Raw genomic sequence first — 23,962 nt, 5'->3', positions numbered from 1 at the left:
TGTATAATGATGGTTTGTTCTGTAGACTATCAAAAGTACATAGTTTAAAAGGGCTAATAATTTTGACCTTAAAATGGTTTGTAAAAAAATAATAACTACTTTTAATCTAGCAGAAATAAAGCAAATAAGACTTTCTGCAGAAGAAAAAATATTATCAGACATACTGTGAAAATGGCCTTGTTCTGTTAAACATCATTTGGGAAATATTTAAAAAGAAAAAAAAAATCAAAGGGGGGCTAATAATTCTGACTTCAACTGCATACACAATTTAACCTTTTATTTTTAGCCAGTATAAAGAGTATAAAGAGTATAAAGCCAGAGTTTGCATGTTCCCCCTGCGTTCGCGTGAGTTTCCTCCGGGTGCTCCGGTTTCCACCACAATCCAAAGATGTGCGGTACAGGTGAATTCGGTAGGCTAAATTGTCCATAGTGTATGAGTGTGTGTGAATGAGTGTGTGTGGATGTTTCCCAGAGATGGGTTGCGTCTGAAAGGGCATCCGCTGTGTAAAAACGTGCTGGATAAGTTGGCGGTTCGTTCCGCTGTGGCGACCCCGGATTGATGAGGGGACTAGGTCGAAAAGAAAATTAATTCTTAAACAAGATTATTTGACATTTTTGTATTTGTGTATACACAGATTTTCAGCATTATGATCTCAATACACCCGTTGACATCTAGTATAGTAGAAATTACATTTTATGCAAAACAATTTTACAAGAAACAAAATCACAAGCGTATCTTGCTATTTTAATTCTATTTTTAGTATTTATTCAAATTTAAATTAGTTTTTTTTAAGTGACATTCTCAGGGCACTGCATGAGTTACACTCTCAGGGCTGGGTTGCGGCAGCAAGAGTAAAACATATGCCAGAGTAATTGGTGGTTCATTCCGCTGTGGCAAATAAAGAAACAAGGAAAGTGAGTGAGTGACAACCTTTTTTAAAAATCAGTTTAAAAAAATTTAGTCCCCATGAACCAGAAGCTGCGATTTAAGCTTTTTTTTGTAATGTGACGTAGTTCCTAGAGAAACGGGATAAAAAATGACAAATTACTTTTTTTTTCTTTTCTTAATGACATGCACAGATGAATTGTTCACCGCAAAACTAGCAATGTGAGCTAATAAAATCATTTGATAAGTTTTAATTTCATGGGGATTTAAATTTCTTAATGAACACAACCATAATAATATATAAATGTGTTATTTTAGAATGTAAAAATATTCTGAGAGAAATAACTACAAGTTATAAATTGTTAAAAATAATCCAGTGTTGGGTTGCAGCTGGAAGGGCATTCGCTGCATGAAGCATATGCTGAATAAGTAGGTGGTTTATTCCGCTGTGGCGACCCAAGATTAATAAGGGGACCAAGAAAAGAAAAGAAAATGAATGAATAATAATCATTTAACAGTTTAAAAAAAAAATATCTGCCTTCTTCAGCAACTCAATGTAGTTCGTTGGTTGCCCAGTAAGCGGCAGTAAATACAGATTCAAATCTGATCCTCACTCAGTCAACTCAGTCTTTCATAGAAGAAGCCGATCGCGTAGTCGAGCTCTTTAGAAGAGTTTATCCAAATCTATCACAGTACACAACTTATCCGTATAATTGAAAGGTTTTGCCCTTGAAAACAGGTGAGAAACTCACTTTACAATTTTTATAAAACCGAAAAATTAGCTTATAAGCCCGTTGCGTGCTGTACATGTAGCTGGCTAACGTTAGCATATTCCTTTCTAACGTTCAATACTTATTCTTCCAAAACATTCTTCGTATTCATGCTTCAGACGCCCAATAACGCTTCAAGAGTTACCTGTATATTTAAAACCATCATGACAACTAACAAAGCGTCTTTGAATCTCATTTCAGCTGGTCAAAATGGCATTAGACTGGGTTGGCAATCTTGTTTCAATCCATTGTGGACCAACTCTAGGAGTCTACCAAGGGGAGATTTCTTCAGTGGATCAGACCAGTCAGACCATCTCTCTCAGAAACCCCTTCCACAATGGAGTCAAATGCACTGTGCCTGAGGTTACCTTCAGGTAAATTATAAAAGAGAGCTGTGTTATTATGTCTTTTATCATTTTTACTGATGTTTTTAGGATGGATACTTTCGTCTCATTTGTCTTAAGCCACACTTGTGTGGTATTTTGAAATCCCTTTATGTAATTTGAGTTGTAGAATTTTGTTAATGTTTGTTAGATTTTTGTTAATGAATATATAAGAATCATTTATTCAACCTCTCTTTTTTTCTAAACCTGCATAAGTTCCCTTTTTCTGTTAAACACAAATTAAGTTAATTTGAAAATAATAATAATGTGGTCGTTATTGACTTATAGCAGAGGGAAACTTTGGAAGTCAGTGTTAACCAATCATTTTGGAAGTGAAAAGTTAAAAAGAAGTCAAAAAGCCTCGTTATGCTATTTAAAAACATTACAAAACCTTTCCTTTTATATGAATTAGTGGTGTGAATAGACGCTTACTTCCGGAGATGGGAAGTAACAAAGTACAAATACATTCGTTACTGTACTTAAGTAGATTTTTCTGATATCAGTACTTTACTCCACTACATGTTTTTTCTGACAACTTTTTACTTTTACTTCTTACATTTTTTTACACAGATATCTGTTTAAAAATGCTTAACCCTTTTGTCACCTTCCGATCATATTGTACAGGATTTCTCTGGTCTTTCATTGTAATACAGGGAAATATAGTGATTTTTTTGTAAAGATTTGTACATTTAGTACTAAAACAATCAAACACTTTATTAAAAAAAAAATACTTATGCATTTGTTTCCTTTATTTACTTTATAAAAACACTGAATTAACAGGTTATGTATGAGAACTACTTTTTAAAGAGAATAAAGCAGCTTTAGCCTAATGGAAAAAAATCATTTGCAGTCAAATATGATGAGCCTGGTATATATGTGTATATATATATTTATATATATATATATATATATATATATATATATATATATATATATATATATATATATATATATATATAGGACAGAATGCTGTGTAAAATGTAATTATTTATAAAGATATACAGACCTACAGAATTATTTTAGAGTGTATGAACATAAATAGCAGCTGATGTTTTTGATCTAACAGCCACAAAAGTACATGATGAACGCTGTGAATTTGAGTCAGGATGATCATACATGAGCTGACTTTTAGAGCAATGTTGTTGCAAAGTATAGGGTATATGCCGAAGCATGCTAATAGGACTTTGAATTTGCCAGTAACCTGGGTTAAACGCTTCCGGTCAATTGTATGCCAATGCAAAAATCGGCGCATTTAAGGTCAGTTTTCTTTAAAAATCAGCCATCTACACTGGCTGAGTGATATCCTATATAAAGTGGGTCTCAGATTGTACTAGAAGCACTGCATTAAATTAAATTTTTCCCCGCCATGCCTTCATAACATGAGCATTTATTTTACCCCAGTATATTCAATGGAGCTTCTGCGCTAGCCGGCCGATTCTGATGGGCACGTGCGAGTAAACGGCTTTTTGTCTCCTTTTAAGCTTGATCAACTAAATTAATGCCAAAGTTTATTTAACTGAATGTATTTTAATTACATTACATCATCGATGCTGTAAAAGGAACCATATACGTTGAAAAAAAAAATCACAATAACAGGTCACCTTAAGTTTATCAGTATAATAAAAACACCAGCTCGGCACATACCCTATTACAGGGTGTGATGCTGCTTGGCTGCTTTCATAAAATTGGCAACAAAAATTTTACATAAGAATTAGAAATGTAAGTTAGTTTATTAATGTATCGATAGGATGTGAGGACTAATTGCTTTTTATCGTACTTACTATCCTTAAACTTAGTTGCTGAATTATACAGGGTCGCCACAGCGGAATGAACCACTAATTATTCCAGCATATGTTTTACACAGTGGATACTCTTCCAGCGGCAACCCAGCACTGGGAAACTTATACATTACTGCCAGTTTAGTTACCTATTATTCACCTATACCGCATGTCATTCGACTGTGGTTGAAACGGGTACTTTTTACTTTTTTGCTTTTGTAAATTTTTGAGGCGCTACTTTTTTACTTTTACTTGATTACAAAAGTGTAGTCAGTACTTCTACTTTTTAAAAAATTTTACAAAAGCACGCACATCCCTCTTAACTGGGTGCTCAGCCAAAAAAACGCAAAAGGTGCAAATTAAATATTAATAAAAGGCGGCAACACCAAATCTCCAAAAATACAAATTTATTTTAAAAAAAAGCTGACAGAAAGCATGTAAAAGGTTAAAGCCTGGATTGGTTTTTCTTTACAGAAACAAATCCTCCTTTACACATTCCTCAAAGCAGCTCAAATTAACAGTATTACCAATTCTGGATTATGGGGATTTAATTTACAGATGAGCTTCAAAAACTCTTCTTCTTAAACTGAATGTTATTTACTATGCAGCAAATAGTTTTGTTACTCTTGCGCCATTTAATATTCATCACTGTCAGCTGTATTCTTTACCGAATTATTCTTTGCTTCAAATTTAACAAATTCATTGGTTTCTGTTCATTTTCAAAACTCTTATTGGGAAAAACACCACTATATTTATTTACAGTCACTTCTTAAATTCAGGAAACATGTCGAAATCTGCGCTCTAATAGTTTTATTAACCTTTGCATACTCAACGTTCGCACTTCATTTGGTCGCAACTCTTCTCAGTTTTCTTCTGCTGATGCTTGGAATCATCTGCAGGAGACCTTAAAGCTCAGCACTTTCGTTTCACTTCCATCTTTTAAAAATCTTTAACTCCAATAAATATTACAAGATCACTGTGCTTGTTTTTTTTTGTTTCGTTGGTTTTATGTTATTATCTGCATTTGTGAAATTGTTATTGTATTGTGTTCCTGCTGCTTTGTACTGTATCTTCCCTCTTGGTCAGGTCTTCATTGTAAATGAGAACTGGTTCTTAGTTGACTTACCTGGTTAAAAAAAGGTTATTAGTTACTGTACTGATTGGCTACAAGTGTGTTTTGGGCGTTGGTCCGACACTGTTGTCAAAAGCATGTTTCAAATATTGCTTGATGCAATTGAGTGAGTTGCATTATATACTACATGAAATGTTACTCGGCTTAAAACAGGATAATTAATCTTTGTGTACCATATACTATATTACTATATATTTCCTTCTTCCTCCACAGTGCCATGGACATAAAAGATCTCAAAATTTTAGAGATCTCCAAAAATTCTATTGAAGTTTCCAAGCAGAATGGTCCAGAGTCCAGCTCCATCACCTTGATGCCGCACGTTGGACGCAAGGACAAGGGTGGGGGTGGTGGTGGTGGCGCCCCGGTGAACAGTGCTCCTGTGATGGTACCTAATAAAGCTGAACCCAGACTGCAGGAAGGAGGAGTTTCGCCAGTGCCACATTATTCCAAGAGTTACGGTGAACGTCACATAGATATGGCTGTACAGGGTAAAGGCTTTAGACGAAGACACAACTCATGTGAGTCTTCTTAGTCGTATATCTATTTAGTTAAACTTCAGCCTTTATGTATATGATTCTATATAGTGAATATACAGTTAAAACCGTAACATTGTAAAAGATGATCATTTATTGTTAAGGGATATTATTAGACCTATTACAAATTGTAACTTAATTGAAAAAAAAATCAGGCACATCAATCTAAATGGGTGCTCAGCCAAACAAAAAGTGCTAAATGATTTCTGAAGGATCACTATCATTTTTATTTTTAATATGTTAAAAAAATGCATAAAGGCAGTGACACCAAAGCTCCAAAAATATAAATGTTTTGACTTAAAAAGGCTCTGACAAAGTGTGTGACGTTTCAAGCACATCAGAAACGTCACATGCTTTGTGAGAGCCTTTTTTAATTTAATAAAATGATATTTTTGGAGCTTTGGTGTTGCCTCCTTTAGGATTTTTTTACAAATAAAAAAATAAATTGATTGTGATCCTTTAGAAATCTTATTTAGTGCTTAAGAAACATTTGTTATTAAAGTGGCAATTGTTTTTGCTGCTGCTTTGTGGAAACTGTGATTCAGTTTCATTTAGTAGTTTGGGACAAGAAGGTTTTATATGGAGAAAAAAAAAAGAAGAAAAAACATTACTTTGTTTTAAGCAAGGATCCATAAAATATATCATAAGAGACAGTAAAGAATTGTAATGTAACAAAGGATTTACGTTTTTTTATATAAAATGTTCATTTGGATATGCAATTCAAAGAATCCTGAATTTTCCTTAGAATAGCAGTAAAAATAGTTTTCAGCATTGATTAAAAAGAAACATTAGTAATTGAAAACAAATAATAATTGATCTTATCTAAACAAAAAAATTAGAAGGATAATTTTAGGATAATATGACACTGAAAATTAGACTAGTGACTAGTAAACACATTTTTTTTAACATTTCCTTTTTAAATCACATTTTTACAATTTCTAATCAAATAAATGCAGTTTTAGAGCCATTAGAAATTCTTTTTCATTAGTCTTAAAGGGCACCTATGGTAAAAAAAATCTACTTTTCAAGCTGTTTGGACAGACATGTGTGTAAGTATAGTGTATAGACAGTCATATTGGGGTGATATAAACACACCCAGTGCTTTTTTTTTGTAATTTAACAACATAAAATTGGTGGACCAATTAGAGCGGTTTTCAGACGACCGCGACTTGATGTAGGAGTGTGGTCCTCCCGCCCACCAATATTGATTGACTGGCACGCGTCACCTAATCCTCCATTTGTAGTTTCACATCCGCCATTTTCAGCGCGAGTCAAAGCGATATCTTAAAGGAGCATCCTGGCTCTATTTTTAGATGCAAGGCTCATTGGGCTCAACACAATGTTCTCCACATTATCGCTCTAATTGGAATTATTGGTTGTACTTTTAGGTGGGTTTGCAGACGTGTACTTTTCATTACGTCTACCTTAAACTTCAGCAGTTTGCATTTCTCGCGTTCACAGAAGCTCCCTGTGATCTTAACTAGGTGCAGCTGGAAAAGTGCAAGCGCGTTGCCTCATGTGCGTGTCTCTCCATTGGAAATAAAATAACAAACTTGCCTGCAGGTCGCACATCAGAAGCTCCGCTCTTCGTGGTGCGACGTTGACACAGCGCCATGAATTTTGAAATTCTGGGCCTGGGTTTCTGTTGGGGTCACTGGTGTGCCGTGCGTGGCTTCGAGCTGCACATCCGGTGCCTCAGTCTAAGTTAATTCAGTATGCGTGGTTATTAGTCTAGGTGTACAAGCTCGGCACTTAAAACTAATTCACAGTTGGCTGTAAAACTATACAAAGACTCTTTACAAAGAGATTTTGTACTCTCTGCTTGGTCTGTGTCCGAGTCTTACATGTACAGCTGAATGCTGATCCTCTCATGTAGCTTACCTTCTCTCTGTCTGCCTGTCTGTTGCAAACACAGAGCTGGTGAGCTCTTGGCTCCGCCCCCTTGTTACATTGGGCGGGAAGCCGAAACTAATTTTCATGTGAAGCAACACGCCCCTAAAACAGCGAGCTGTGTACACGCCCCCAACATGACACTTTTTAACACATTATAATAAAGAAATCTGAACTGTGTGTTGAACTGAACCTAAACTGGCACACTCAGAAGAACCTTAATACTAATATTAAATCATAAAATGGGGTAAACTATGTGCCCTTTAACTGGTAATGTAAGTTATATTTTTTTCTCTAACACATTTTTTCTCTATAAACTACAACTCAAATTCCAGAAAAGTTGAGACATTTTTAAAAATGCTATAAAATCAAGAATATGTGATTTGCTTATTATCTTTAACTGTTATTTAATTGACAAAATGTACTTAGAAAAGATTTCTAATAATTTCAGAGAGCAAATGAGTTATATTCTGGAAATATAAGCTAATTTTGATTTCAATGCCTGCAACACACTCCAAGTTTTACAAGCAAAAGGTTTTGCTAGGGCTGGGCGATTAATCAAAAAGTAATCGAAATCGACAATCAGATCCTATAATTCCAGGTAAAATTTTCAATTACTTTGTTTTGGTAGTGGTGACAAGGGTGGATGGCACATTTTAGGCAATGTGTGTTTTATTTTTAGTTGTTCAGTGTTGATGTTCAATAAATAATCATGGATAGTAGATTATATATAGTAGATAGTGTGTGTTTCGCTTCTGTGTGTTATAATTTTTAAATTAAGTAATCCACTCTACATTCAAAAATCTGTCAGTTGTAAGATGTGAGCATATTTACTGTGCAAAACCTGTCATTGAATTATGAGGGCAAAAAAACATAAAATAAATATATAAAACATTCGTAATCCAATTAAAAATGTTAAATTAATCAAGATTTTGATTTTAGGCAAAATCGCCCAGCCCTAAGTTTTGCCCAATCTGCCATAATATAAAACTTGAGATGCTTAACAGTCAGTTGTTGTCATTATCTGTTTTTCCTTTTCATGATTACTTATTCATTTTTGATCTGGACATCAGGGAGGCCAGCCAAACCACACTGTTTTTTAGCACAGTGAACCAGGATGAGACTTGATCTAATAACCATACACTTACCATGAAAAACATTATCCTGATGGTGGTATATGACTCTGTATTCTGCCAATATATGTCTCCATGTCAATGGTACTTTTGCGCACATTTCTTTGCTGATTCCTGAACTATGAATTACTTTTACATTTACAGACGAGTCCATATTTAAAGCTTGTTTCTGGAAAAAAACAGATGTTTGAGATTCAAGTCTCTAAGTTGAGATTGTGTTCTTGATGATCTGAAATCCGCTCTGGTTTTCTATACTGCTTTTAGCATAAACAACAAGTCAAGTAGCATTTCTTGATGCAGCAGTGGCAGAGATGTCTCTGAAGTTCTGCTAAGCTTTATTTAACAGCACAACATGACAGTTTTTTTTATATGCAGTGCAATCTAAGGCTCTAAGCTGGAGCACATTCAGCTGTGGGTTCCTGCATTGTTGACACAGATTGATATTTATTTGTATTTACTCAATGTTTTCACAACATTAAATGTGGCAGTTGACTATAATTGGCTGTGATTTTGCATTGATAAATGTGATTTTGGTTTTGTTTGGAAATTCTCACATGGCTTTTGGCACTAAGTGATGATCCATGATCCTGCTTTACTTGCAAATACTGAGATGCTTATTTTATACCCAACATGTAGCCTTAATGCAGTGCATCCGTAAAGTATTCATGTATGCAAACTGCCAAAATATCAATGGATTGGCTTTACAACAACTCTGTGACTGTCCTTGAGTGACCCAGCCAGAGCCCAATCCTGTTGAACATCTCTGGAGAGATCTTAAAATGGCTGTACACCATCACTTTCTATCAAGCCTGATAGAGCTTGAGAGGTACTGCAAAGAGAAAAGGGCAAAAATTCCCAAAATACAGGTGTGCCAAGCTTGTGGCATCATATTCAAAAAGACTTGAGGCTGTACTTGCTGCCAAAGGTGCATCAACAAAGTATTGAGTGTGAATTGTTTTGAACTTGATTTTTTAGGTTTTTTATTTGTAATAAATTTGCAACAATTTCAAAAACTTTTTTTACATTGTCATTATGAGGTATTGTGTGCAGAATGTTGAGAAAATAAATGAATTTAATTCATTTTGGAATTGAGCTATAGTATAAAAAATGTGGAAAAAGTGAAGCGCTATGAATACTTTGCAGATGCAATGTATATCACCAATTGACCTGCTTATTATGGACTGCTTCAAAATGTTTCGTTTGGATATTCTGTGACCCTTTAACTTGTATTTTACCTCTTTCCCAATGTTTTTGGAGTGTGTAGCAGGCATCAAAACAAAAATCTGTTTCTTTAGACTTTTGTCACTTAAACAAAATGTAAAGATGATCAGCAAATCGCAAATTCTTGGTTTTATTGCATTTGTTTTCAGATTGTTATAAATGGCCACTTTATTTTTGTTTCCAGGGTCGTCTAGTTGCAGAGGTCCAAATCAGGCCACACCGAAAAAGAACGGACTCAAGAATGGCGGTCACATGAAGAACAAAGACGATGAATGTTTTGGGGATGGAATGGACGATGTTCTCGATGAGGACTTTGACTTTGAAGGGAACCTGGCGCTGTTCGACAAGGCTGCAGTGTTCTCGCAAATCGAATCGTCAGAACGGCGAGGAAACGGTGCGAGATCTCGAGGGACACCTGGAGAACAAACACCATCCAGATACCGGCACGATGAGAACATCCTTGAGGCCAAACCTGTCGTTTACAGACAGATCACAGTTCCACAGAATGGATCAAAAGAATATAGCACTGGTAAGAATCAGAGCTGCACTATAAGAAAAAAATGGCGTTGCAAAATTTAGTTTTTCTGCGATATGTAATATGGATACAATTGCACCAGAGTGATTAAATAGCTCTAATTTCAAAGAAAGTGTAATTTAGGTTCATTAGGATGATTTTGTAGGGCAGTGTATCTGCATAAAATATAATAAACATAAAGCAAAGATAAATACAATGCACATTATGCAAATTAAATAATGAAAACCTTATGGAGTCTAAACACATTCAAATGTAGAAAATTAATAGTTTTAAGGAATATTTAGATTCATACCTTACCACAAGGTATCTTAATAGGTTTTGTGAATAAAGACAAAGTCTACTCAAGGAAGAAAATTAATAATAAAAACTTAAAAATACATAATATGAATAAAAACAAATACAACAACAAAACAAAATCCTTTACTTAAAATCCGCTTTATCCGCTACTAAAATGTTAATACTTTTGAACAAATTGTCTCAAAACACACTTGCAGTCAATAAGCAGTAAGGTGTGTAGTTACTATAGTGGAGATATCAGAAAGGGCTTGAACTCCTGTTGGTTTGTGGTCATGTTTGTTTTAGTGCTTTCAATTAGTGACGTTTTTTGGCAAAGTTGACTTTGCGCATAAATTAAATAGCTATATTGGTATATTGTCTTCAAATATTAGAATTCATGCCATTTATTTTCTCCCTAGATTCAGGTCTTGTGGTACCCAGCATCTCCTTCGAGTTGCACAAGCGTTTGTTAGCTGCAGCAGAAAGTCACGGTCTCTCTCTGGAGCGCAGGCTTGAGATGACGGGTGTATGTGCGAGTCAGATGGCTCTCACGCTACTTGGAGGACCAAACAGGTTTGTGAGGCCTAAACAAAAAAGAATGTCATTTTGTGTCAAATAAACCAAATTACAGATGTCCTGAAGCATTCTTTGTTTGCACTGGTTTACATTTCCTGATGGTTTAATTTAAAAGAAGGTAATTAACATGACAAAAACCATAAATTAGGATCTTAAGATTCCAGCTGTTTTATGACCTGTTTAAAATTTGTATTAGAAGTTGTAAGAATGAAACATAAAGAGAAATGTGAGCTGTATCTTTTTAGAATAATATAACCATATGGCTGTTATGAAAACAATTCTCTAAATAACATTCCTGTCACATGTCTCTGACTTTGAAATAGAAAAATCCCATCTTGAGAGTGCAAAAGCATTCACTGCATGATTAGACATATTGTAATGTTAGAATGACGCTATGATTCAATATTTGAAAGCAAAAAAAATTTGTATTAAATGCAAATAAGTTTATATTTTTTAAGATGTGATATAGCTAAGTCACATCACATAAGCAAGAATGCTGAACATCTGTGCATTGCAATTTACAAATATAATATTGATATAATATTAATTGACATTCACATTCACACATTAAGCAGACATTTTTGTCCAAAGCAACTTACTAGTGAGGCATTAAGCAGTTCAACATGAAGAGGCATAGGAAGTTGTTGTTTTTATGCAGAATATTGTTTTTATTTTCATTTTTAGTCAAGAACCAAAGCAGCCAATGTTGGGTAAGTTGCTGTAGATTCCAAATTGCTGATTACTACTGAAAAATTGTTATCTGATTACATTACTAATTACTTAATGTAAAAAGGAATTCAGATTATTTTTTAATTTACTTCGTAGTTACTTTTAAAACACATTAAATATACCTTTCAAAATACAAAATAAACTGCAGCTCTTTTAGTAAAATAATATTCACTGAAAAACATTAAAATGGGTTGATCACTGCAGCTTGACATATTCAAAAACTTAAAGAGTTCGCCCAAAACTTTCAATTCTCTTATCATTCACTTGTTTCAAACCTCTGATAACATAAAAACCATTTAGATCAAAACTGAATACCTGTAACGATTGAAATCCATAATATGAAAAAGCACTGCAGTGTCTGGGTGTTCTGTGTTTGTCTGAGGTAATTAGTCTATCTATATGTGTATATTCCATACAAAGTATGAAGATGACCGGTCAGTTCTTGTCATAAGACTCTCAGTTTTCATTGGGTGCGCAAGTTACATGCGAGTGCGTGCAAAAGCACTCCCAATATGCGCGGAATTTTTGCGACTCGATTGGAATTAACAAACTCGCACATCCAAAAGACGTGATATGTAAAGGGCAGCTTTACAGCTTTTCTCTTTACATTCAGAAGATACCTTCACTGCCGATCCTGTACAAAAATCCAAGTTTGCCTGTTTAGTTGAACCACCGTGTTTTTGGGTGCTGGTGTTCTGTTTGGTGACTAATATTGTCCTAGAATGCTTTCCATTCAAGTGCTTGAACAAGTTGCTGGTCGAGAAAAAAAGCAGTTGAATGTTCTTTAGAGGCTGGACATAGACTTCATTTCATTGTTTTTTTTTACACTCAATGAAACCAATATAATGTCTGTATTTCCACTTGAGGAAGCAACCATCCTCCTCAACAGCTGGTTTAGCTTGTGTTCTAGAGCAGTTTAAAAGCACTTGCTTATTATCCGACGTTGCAGCAGAAAACGGGATTTAAAATAAGCATTTTTTTCTTCTAAAAACTGTATTTGAAACGCAATTACATCGACTTTAGTAACTGTAATTACACAGATTTAAAATCTAATGCGTTACATTACTGCATTCCCAAAAAACGTAGTTAGAATACAGTAACGTGTTACTCTTTATTGAGATACACCCAACTTTACAAGCAGCTAAGGAAGCCCTGCAGTTGGAGATAACAAAATGTAAAATTCCTGTTAAACCTGCATTGAATCTGAATATTAATGAGAAATGGCAAATGGAATGGGATGATAGTAGAATTAAAAATTTATACGAAGTTAATCTATTTGTAAATGAACAAAATAATTACCATTTTGAAAATAGACATGATCAGGTTTTGTATATATATTTGTTTGTATATATATGAGTTGTACATATGTAGAACTGGTCATTCAAGACTTACACTTATATTTATTGAAGGAGAAAAAAAACTGTAAGAATATTTTGATGATAAATTTGCTCATATTTTAATAGAATGTGTATTTTTAAATGATTTTAGATAGCAATTTTATTCAGGGTATATCTTAAGGGAAATGTTTAAAAAGGTGTCTTCTGGCAGAATTTTAGAATACTTATCATTAATGAAACTGAATGTATATGACTGTTTTCAGTGTTGTTGTCATTTGTATGTTTTTGTACAATAAATGTTTATTTAGAAAGCAATATGATTGCACGCATGTCTTGTATATTTAGTATAGGTTTTGCCAATGCTGCTGATATGGCATTAAACATAAATAAATAAATGTGGTCAATAACCTGTGTTTAAGATGACACAGATTGACCCATATGTATGCTCTGGTTTTCATCAGTCTGGTTCTTCTCTTAGACTTACCCCAAAGAATGTGCATCAACGACCCACGGTAGCCCTGCTGTGTGGCCCTCATGTCCAGGGAGCTCAGGGAATCAGCTGTGGACGTCACTTGGCCAACCATGAAGTAGAGGTCGTCCTTTTCCTGCCAAATTTTGTCAAGATGTTGGAGGCCATCACCAGTGAACTAGCACTATTCGGAAAGACGGGAGGCAGACTGGTTTCTAATGTGAAAGGTGTGACACTTATGCAACTGCATTTAATAGCTACATTATTTGAAAAGTACTGATATATAAAATAAGTTTTAGATGGTTAAATGTCAGAAACATTTTAGAAAATTTATCGTGATGTTCAAAACATTAGGGTTAGCGAGGCTGCATTTACACTGTTGTATTTTCATTTTAAAACAGCTTTAAACTCTTCATCCATATCGTCTTTTCTACTATGTTTTAGTATCCCTCCACACTTTACAGCATAAAGTACATGATTTGTAACCATTCACACTCACTGAGCATGCAAATAGTTCACCGACATCCTTGCTTGTTTTGTATTGGTCATATGAGAGGAGCGTGATGAATCGGAGAACGATACACAAGGCAAGAGAACCAGTCAGGGAGTGATTGTGGATAGCTGCGCCTCTGTATTCAAAAGTTTGCATTTCAGTCCATCTAGTGTAGATGCTTGGTGTAACCATAACAAAGCCTATACATTTTAAACCAAAATGCACCAGTGTAAAAGGCACCTAAGTATCCTATAATGACAGAGTAATATGGTCATGGCACAACAGTATATTTCATTTTACTAAGGATTGTAATTGGCTTTTTTTCCCCATTTTATATTTTTTAAAAATTATGCATTTCTAATGCCTTTCACATTACCAAGAGCAGCTATTAGATTGTTATGTAAACATGTGATGCATATTTTGTTTTTCTTAAGAGAATAAAGACAAATGATGGGAGGTACACTACAAGTCAAAAGTTTGGGGGCATTTTTGTTTTTAATTATTTCATGTTTTTTTTTTTTTTTTTTTATAAAATAATTCTGTTCACCAAGGCAGCATTTATTACGTATAAAAACAATTGTCAAATTGTAAAATGTTTGTAAAAAAATTTAAAAACTGCTTTCTTGTATGTAGTTTTAAATGAAATTAATACTCCAGTCATTATTGCTTTTATTACTATTAACATTAATAATAATAATAATAATAATAATAATGGTAATAATGGTAATAATGCTAATTAATATTACAGTGATTTCTGAAGGATCGTGTGACTCTGAACAATAGAGTAATGAAGGTGAACATTCATCTTTAAAATCACTGGAATAAATTTATTCATTTTCTTTTCGGCTTAGTCCCTTTATTTATCCAGGATCGCCACATCGGAATGAACCGCCAACTTATCCAGCACATGTTTTACGCAGTGGATGCCCTTAAAGCTGCAACCCATCTCTGAGAAACATCCATACACTCGCATTCACACTCATACATTACAGGCAATTTAGCCTACCTAATTCACCTGTATCTTTGACATGTCTTTAAAGTGTGGGGGAAACCGGAGCACCATAAGGAACAGTTATTTTATTATTTTACAATTTGTACTATATTTTTGATTAAATAAATTGATGAAATGCAGCTTTGGTGAGCAGGAGAAGCTTATTTCAAACATTTAAAAATCATACTGAACCCAAACTTTTGACCACTATTGTAAGAAAACAAGTTATCTATGTAAGGTTGAAGTCAGAAGTATTAGCCCCCCCCTGTTTATTTTTTCCCCCAATTTCTGTTTAACAGAGAGCAGGTATTTTCAACACATTTTTAAACATAATAGTTTTAATAACTCATTTCTAATAGCTGATTTCTTTTATCTTTGCCTTGATGACTGTAAATAATATTTGACTAGATATTTTTAAGACACTTCTATACAGCAAAAAATAAAAAATAAATTAAAAGGGTGGGCTAATAATTCTTCAACTCTTTGTGTTTGCACAAGCTTTGGCACTGCTGTCAACTAAAGTCACATTACATTTATTTATAAATGTAGCACTTTATATAGTATTTTAAAGATTAAATTCAAAGAAATTACAATTAGAATTAATTTCAGTTCTTACTATTAACCAACAGTTTGTTACATTACACAGCACACCCTGCTGTTACGTAATCACCATGAACCACTAGAAATTTTGCGTTACGTTTTTTTTGAAACGCTGTTTCGATCCCCTAAATAAACAAAAAAAAAACTCTGGAATTTTTAAACTAAATGATATGACCACTTATAGTTAGATGGGACATGGGACCAAAAATTTTGTCATTTGAACCATGCAGTGTAAATGCATGTTTCCATCAAGACACTTCTTAATTTAAAAAGACCGTTATCATGGGTTTGTATCTCGCATGTGTTCCTAACACACCCACCTGAAGGCTTTGTTTAGGTGGGCTAGGAAGTCTTGGAAACTTCCACTCTGATTTGCAAAAACGTATATACTTTGAACTCAGCCACCCACCTTACATAAATATCTTCCAGTTTTGGGTTAACTTTAAACAGAGAAACACACTGGTAGATTAAGTCATCACTTACTCACCCTGGCTTTGTGCTTATATGTTGCATGCTCTTCTTTTTTTTTTGTGAATTCAAGAAAATGTCCTTCTTGTGCTCTTCCTTATAATGGCTATAAACATCAAACAACCTTAAGCTTTAAAGCATCTCAGAAATGTTAGTGAAAAGTCACACATTTCTAGTGGGGATATAATATAATATAATATAATATAAAAAGCTGTTTTTATTTATTTTTCCAATTTTTTTTTTATAAGTTACAGATGTAACTGCAATACAGCTGGGAAAATAATTGGTTTTTGGCTGGGAATAAAATTTCTAAAGGAGCTGTTAACATGCAATTGAACCAGATTTTGGTGAAATCCCAAACAGTACAAACATCAAAATAAAAAAAATCTGAAAAAGTAGATGTGCAATAACAATGAAATGACAAGAGGAGAAAGTGCTGAACTACTGAAACATATTTAATACTTTTCTACAAAAGGCATTTTTATTGATGGCAGCTTAAAGACGCCTCATTAACCAACATTAAGTCCCCAAAAAATCCAAACTAACCATATGATTTTGTTTATCTGTGCATGTCATTAAAAAAACAATAGTTTGCCCTTTTAATCTTTAATTGAAATCTAAAAATTCACTGTTTTTTTTTTTTGGTAAAATTGTCAGATTACTTGTATCTTGGTGAAGAGGACGTGTCTGTTATGTAGTAATAACTCTCCCCAAACACTTTTCCTGATCTTTTTGAATGAAATGCCTACTTTAACACATCCATTCAGCTCACAGTAGAAAAACAAGCCACGCCCACTGTTGTGTCATTTAATATTCCGTTTCTTTAGTAACTGCATCATAATATGGAAAAAATAACGGTTGCAGCTTCCAGTTCATGTGAACTTTAACAACAAAAAAGCATCTCAGAAATGTTTGAAGTGACAAGTCACACATTTCTAGTGGGGGTTTCATGATAGTGTTGACTAAAACAACCTTTTAGTAGACTATTAGTGGGAAAAGAGCTCTAGTTTAGAGATGTTTAACTTGACTAAAACTGGTGACAAAACTACACTACAGCTGCGTCCCAAATGGCACACTATACACTGTGCTCTTATTCACTATGTACTTATGCACTCACACACTCAACAGCATAGTACATGTGTGTAATATCCTCCCAAATGGAAAGTTTTTTTTTTACTAAGCAGAATTTCAAACCGTTTCCCTGATGACATTTGTTGGTTGCGAAATTAGTAAAATAAACGCCCAAACTACCAAATAATACCTGCCATGAGTATAACCGCATTCACCATCGGAAGGCAGTATAATCGCTCTCATAGGAGAATTTAGCTTTTACAATCCTAAATAAATACAGAAACCCAACATCAGAGGCTGAAAGCTCTGTCCCTTCCGCTACGTGAGCAAAGCAGCAGCGGTTGAGAGCGTGAAGTGTCACATTTAATTTTAACCATTGAATAAGTGCATCATCCAGGTATTTCACTGCTATTATACGGACTAATGAGTGTTGAGTTTCCCTAATTTCTGTTTAAAGGAGAGACATTTTTTTCAACACATTTCTAGACATAATCATTTTAATAACTCATTTCTAATAACTGATTTTATCTTTGCCATGATGACAGTAAATGTGACTAGATATTTTTCAAGACGCTTCTATACAGCTTAAAGTCACATTAAAAGGCTTAACTAGGCAGGTTAGGGTAATTAGGCAAGTTATTGTATAACACTGGTTTGTTCTGTCGGTTATCGAAAAAAGCTTATAAAGGCTAATAATTTTAACCTTAAAATGGTGTTTAAATAATTAAAAACCTCGTTTATTCTAGCCAAAATAACACAAATAAGACTTTCTCCAGAAGAAAAAATATTATCAGACATAGAAAATTTCCTTTCTCTGTTAAACATAATTTGGGAAATATTTAAAAAATAAATTGAAAAATATTTCAAAAGAAGTTACAATCGTGTAAATGTGTCAAGACTGTGCAATACAGCCGGGAAACAAAGAAATATGTTTTTTTTCTGGGAATAAAATTTTTAAAGGAGCTTTTGACATGCAATTGAACCAGGTTTTAGTGAAAACCCAAACAGTACAAACATCAAAATAACAAAATCTGAAAAAGTAGTTGTGTAGAAACAACTACTGAATAACTATTAAAAGATTTCAGCTGCTGTCTGGGCTTTCACTGCCTTTCTACACCTCCCTTTCTTCATGAGTTCAATGTTTTTTCCTTGTGTGATTTCATTTTATTGCACCTAACTTGGTTTGTAAACTATTTAGATTTGTTTTCTTTGCACATATGGATTTTTATTTTGGTTGTCATCAACATGAGGGGAAATTTTCAGGTTTCAGTAAAAGTAACTGCACCTTTAGAAATATGTTTTCTGAGAAAAATGTGTTCAATAGTTATTTTCCCTGCTATATGAGGACAAAAAGCATCTGTGTCTTAGTATTTGATCTTGAAGCATCATGTCCAATTTTTATTTTATGTTTTGTGTTCCTATATCACTCAAAATTCAACAGAGTTGGTTTGGAAGTGGACTGAGACCTATCTTTTCATTGTCCTCACTTAGATGTTTGTTGCACACTTGATTTGCACTGCCAGCGTTCAAACTAATTCATGTGAAAGGCACTAACATATCAATCGCAACAGATTAAGTTTAATCAAACTAAACCTCCCAAGTGTGAAATTACTCCTAATTAAATTTTTTTGGGGGGTCAACTATCTCTTTAAAAGGGGTCATATGATGCAATGCTTTGAACATTTTCGAAAAATCAACAATACACTCAATTAAGCAACCTTTTGTTTGTTTGTGGCTGTTTTTGCTCCATTGACTTCTATTATAATGACTTTTTTGATTGCAAAGCCATGACAAAATGTAATTATGCATTCTTGGTTGTTGCTGGTTTTACGTGTTGAAGGATTATTTTTTAACTCTTGATCATTAGTTGCAGTGCAAAAAAAAACTTTACTTCTGGCTTAAAATTATTAATATAGTGTGTGTGTGTGTGTGTGTGTGTGTGTGTGTGTGTGTGTGTGTGTGTGTGTGTGTGTGTGTGTGTGTGTGTGTGTGTGTGCGTGTGTGTGTGTGAGAGAGACATTTAAGCACCCTCTTTGGTTTGAGAAGATAAAAAAATAAGCTGTATTTGAGGAAATGTTTAAGAAACTAAAAAATAAGCAGCTCAATCTCAGAACATCGTAAACATAGTATGCGTGTTTATGCACGCACGTTATAATCTGTTGTTTTGCTTAATTTAAAGGTTGAAAACTTTTTTGCTAAGGCCTATGGTGCCAACTGATGATCGACAGTAAAAATGAACAGTGAAAATTCCCAACAGGAAAAACCACCAACAATCAGGAATGCATGATTATTTAATGTTATGCCTTTGCAATCAAAAAATGTGGTTATAATGGAATTCAATGGTGCAAAAACAGCCGTGAACATAATTAACTATATAAACACATTACGTTGCACCAAATACAATAAATAATGTTCATTTTAGCAGCATCGTATGTCCCCTTTAAACCATTGGTCTGATCACCTACTCATTTAAAACAAATGTCATTTAACCCACAGACTTGCCCGAGACGCCAGTTGACCTGGTAATAAACTGCCTGGACTCCCACGAAAACGGATTCTTGAGAGACCAGCCATGGTACAAGGCTGCTGCTGACTGGGCTAACCAAAATCGAGCCCCCGTCCTGAGCATTGACCCTCCAGTAAGCGGACAAGCACATGCAGTGGAAGCCAAATGGTCGCTTTCCCTGGGCCTCCCCCTTCCCCTATCAGAAGGCGCTGGCCGAGTCTACCTATGCGACATCGGCATCCCCCGACAGGTGTTCCAGGAAGTGGGAATCAAATATCACTCCCCCTTCGGATGTAAATTCGTCATCCCCCTGCACTCCGAATAAGCCGCTGACTTCACGGCTCACTGAACCTGCCTTAAAGATTTTAAGAATGAACCCATGCTGGTTTGAATGTTGCCGCTGAACTGGAACTTCTCAGTCTTTTTTTCTATACTTCAGTGATGATTCCCATTAAAGGGAAGTGATGGAAAATACCAGCTCTTGTGACAAATCTGATAAGTTAAAAGCAGAACCGACATTAGTATACTTAACATCTGCTTGCATTAATGGCCGTTTTAATACACAATACTGATCTTTTTAGATAACAAAACTTTCATACCCCATTCATTGCAGTGTAAACATCTGGCTTAATGTTCAAATCATACTTTTAGCATCTCAAATAGAAGAACCTGCTTTTAGTTTAAATTCTGATTTGAATCCAAATTTGTTTTCATAGAAAAATGTGCATTAGATGAGGGGGTTGCCTTTTCCCCTTCTATTTTTATTTTTTCATTTCGTGCCAGATTGATCAACGTCATTTTCACCTCAAACTGAGATTGAGGCAGTAAGTTTATTCATACAAAGTGTTGTTTGGTTTGTTGACCAAGCCTGGTGTGCTGTAAATATGACAGATTGACTGGCTTCTTATCAGTGATAAAAACATTGCACACTTGAATAGGAAGCAGGAAGTGTACTGAAAACTTAGTTTGCTTGACATTGGATCAGCACTGAGAATTGTAAGAGGTTACTGGCCAATACCACCAATTTTTCTATTCTAATTAGTTTGCTATGCTTCACCTCATTTATGTTTGTTTTCATTTTTGGTGGCCAGAAAAAAATTACCTATGAAATCCAGTTTTAGGGTTTCAAATTAAGTCAGTATACTGAAAACTAAGTTTGGTTGACTTTGGACCAGTACTGAGCATTTTAAGCAGTTATATTGGCCAATTCCACTAATTTTCCTATTCTAATTATTATTGCTATGTTTCACCTCATTTCAAGTTACCTACAAAATCCAGTTTTGGGGCTTCAGATTGAGTCAGCATTGTCAAAACTTAGTTTGCTTGACATTGGATCAGTACTGACAATTGTAAGCAGTTATTGGCCAATACCATCAATTTTCCAATTCTAAATAATATTGCCATGCACCTCATTTATGTTTGTTTTCATTTTTGCTGGTCAGAAAAAAAAATTACCTATAAAATCCAGTTTTAGGGTTTCAGATCGAGTCAGCGTACTAAACTTGGGTTGGTTGACATTGGACCAGTACTAAGCATTGTAAGCAGTTATTGGCCAATACCACCAACTTCCCTTTTCTAATTATCATTGCTATGCTTCACCTCATTTACGTTTGTTTTCATTTTTGGTGGTCAGAAGAAAAATTACCTTCGAAATCCAGTTTTAGGGTTTCAGATTGAGTCGGCAAATTGAAAACTTAGTTTGGTTGAGATTTGGGCCAGTACTGAACATTTTAAGCAGTCATTGGCCAATACCACCAGTTTTCCTATTCTAATTATTATTGCTATGCTTTTTCTCGCTTACGTTTGTTTTCGTTTTGGGTGGTCAGAAAGAAATCATCTAAAAACCTAAAAATAGATTTCGTAGGTGAGTCAGCGTACTGAAAACTTAGTTTGGTTGACATTGGACTAGTACTGAGCATTTTAAGAAGTTATTGGCCAATACCACCAATTTTCCAATTCTAAATAATATTGCTATGCTTCACCTAATTCATGTTTGTTTTCAATTTTGGTGGTCAGAAAAACAATTACCTTTGAAATCCAGTTTACTTAGTTTGGTTGACATTGGACTAGTACTGAGCATTGTAAGCAGATATATTGGCCAATTCCACCAATTGTCCTATTCTAATTATTATTACTATGCCTCACATCATTTATGTTTGCTTCCATTTTCGGTGGTCTGAAAAAAAGTTACCTACAAAATCCAGTTTTAGGGTTTCAGATTGAGTCAGCGTACTGAAAACTTTGTTTATTGACCATGGACCAGTTCTGTTTATTTTAAGCAGTTACAGGCCAATGCCACCAGTTTATCCATTTAAACTATTATCGCTATGCTTCACCTCATTTATGTTTGTTTCCGTTTTTTTGTGGTCAGAAAAAAATCACCTACGATATCTAGTTTTAGGGATTCAGATTGAGCTAACATACTAAAAACTTAGTTTGGTTGACATTTGGACCAGTACTGAGCATTGTAAGCAGTTATTGGCCAACACCACCAATTTTCCAATTCTAATTATTAATGCTATACTTCACCTCATTTATGTTTGTTTTCGGTGTTCAGAAAAGAAATAACTCACGGAATCCAGTTTTAGGGTTTCCGATTGAGCCAACGTTGTTTGTTTGGTTATACCAAACAAGGATCTTTTATTAGGAGAGATGCTTCATGTGTTGCAGTAAACCTGCTTACTGAAATTAATGCGTGATTTTATTACACGTCATAATATTGTGCGCACAAACCCATAATTCAGTGAGCCCAAGTACTTTTGGGTAACGTATGAAGAGTTTTTCAGGGAGCACTGATAAAGGCAACTTTATTCACTCCTTCAAACTTAATATGAGAGGCACTTACAAGACAAAAGTCATCTATAAAAGATTGATATGATAGAAATAAATCAATGTGATAGAAATAAACTTTGAAATGTTTTACAGCTGAAACCAGGAAATAAGGTACTGCTTTCATCAGATTCATTTGCTTTTTTTCTAAATATCTTTTTGGTAAACCTTTATTGTGACATCTCCCAAACTTCTCTTTTTTTCTGTTGTATGATCTTTGTCATGTTCTCTTGGTCATTGTATGTTTATTTCTTATACTTTAAAAAAAAAACTTTGGGTTAAGCTATGTACAATCTAGGGGTGACGTCACTAAAGTTGACCTCTTCAGGTGTCTAAAATTTCTTGTCTTAAGTGTTTGGAGAAACTAGAAACCAACAGACCTTATACATCAGCTATTCTTAGTGATGCGGGGGGAACAAAAAGCTCAATGTGAATTGTTCTTTTTTTTCTGTTGATGTTTGTCTAAGTTCACTGGTACAGCCTTTGATGGCTGTTGGAGAGCCGTTTGGTTCACTGAAATACATTTTGAGCTTAAAAACCAAGACTAAATGGGAAAGGAAATTAATGAACGATAATTAATGATGCTAATGAAATTCCATTGTTCCATGTTTTGAGAACACCGAATAGTGAAATCCATTTTATAGTGGACGAGTACATGCGTGTCTAATTATTCAGCAAATCCAGCTCTATAAGAGTTTAAAAATGTTGCCAAAATCCACTTGTTACTTGAGATTAGAAATATTACTGCTGTATTACTGGTTTGCAGAAAAAAAAAAAAACCATTCGGCTTTAATTAATAATAACTGCAGAGCCCAGTCGTAATATTCAGTTGAATATTGTTTCATACCTCAGCACTGCATATACTTAGATGTTAAAATGCAGTTTGAGATAAATCATTCCTCTATAGGAGTTTGCTTCTAAAATCTATGACCAAACTGTCTTGAGCAATTGAAGAAGTGTTGTTGATGTTCATTTGCGTGGCTCCTCAATATTTGTCACAATGACATCACTGAAGGTTCCAGGAGGTTTTGTTCAGTATCTTTGAAAAAAAAAAAAAAGAAGCATATTTTTGGTTCATTTCCATTCTCGTAGCTTTTTCTTCACAGAAGCATGAGATAAAGGTTGTTAGCGTTGCATAACTTTATCATTTATCTCTGCACCTGTTGTAAAAGGGAAGATGCAATTTTGTGAATTTGTTCAGGCAACAAACTTGTTACCATTAATTATAAATTAACAACATATCTGTTCAGAATAGTTCTGATATCACTGGAAACCTTACATGCTCAACTTTGTCAACCTTGAAATGCAAGGACTGAATAAATAAAGAGAATGGAAATATGGCTGTGAATGTTGTTC

At 34.4% G+C, this 23,962-nt stretch overlaps 1 protein-coding gene across 4 annotated transcripts; it reads left to right on the top strand.

Annotated features, from left to right (window-relative positions):
• The first annotated feature begins 1,498 nt into the window (after window positions 1–1,498).
• Window positions 1,499–23,954, top strand: edc3 (enhancer of mRNA decapping 3 homolog (S. cerevisiae)). 4 transcript variants are annotated; one of them, NM_001018126.3, is given in 7 exon segments: window positions 1,499–1,625; window positions 1,858–2,030; window positions 5,163–5,467; window positions 9,911–10,255; window positions 10,957–11,110; window positions 13,658–13,875; window positions 19,768–22,708. In NM_001018126.3, coding segments are annotated over 6 exon segments (1,521 nt in total). In that variant the 5' UTR covers window positions 1,499–1,625; window positions 1,858–1,866; the 3' UTR covers window positions 20,103–22,708.
• Window positions 23,955–23,962: the final 8 nt, after the last annotated feature.

The sequence above is a fragment of the Danio rerio genome, chromosome 25, assembly GCF_052040795.2.
Source record: "Danio rerio strain M-AB ecotype USA chromosome 25, GRCz13ab, whole genome shotgun sequence".
Taxonomy (NCBI): Eukaryota; Metazoa; Chordata; class Actinopteri; order Cypriniformes; family Danionidae; genus Danio; species Danio rerio.
The sequence above is the reverse complement of the archived record's forward strand: the minus strand, read 5'-3'. Positions and strand labels throughout refer to the sequence as shown.

What these genes read in the sequence shown, in the direction of transcription:
- edc3 (XM_087310722.1), top strand. Translation starts at nt 1,867, where the DNA reads ATGGCATTAGACTGGGTTGGCAATCTTGTTTCAATCCATTGTGGACCA. An exon ending in ATCAAAAGAATATAGCACTG is followed by an intron (nt 10,256 to 10,956) that starts GTAAGAATCAGA and finishes TTTTCTCCCTAG; the next exon opens with ATTCAGGTCTTGTGGTACCC. An exon ending in CTACTTGGAGGACCAAACAG is followed by an intron (nt 11,111 to 13,657) that starts GTTTGTGAGGCC and finishes TTCTTCTCTTAG; the next exon opens with ACTTACCCCAAAGAATGTGC.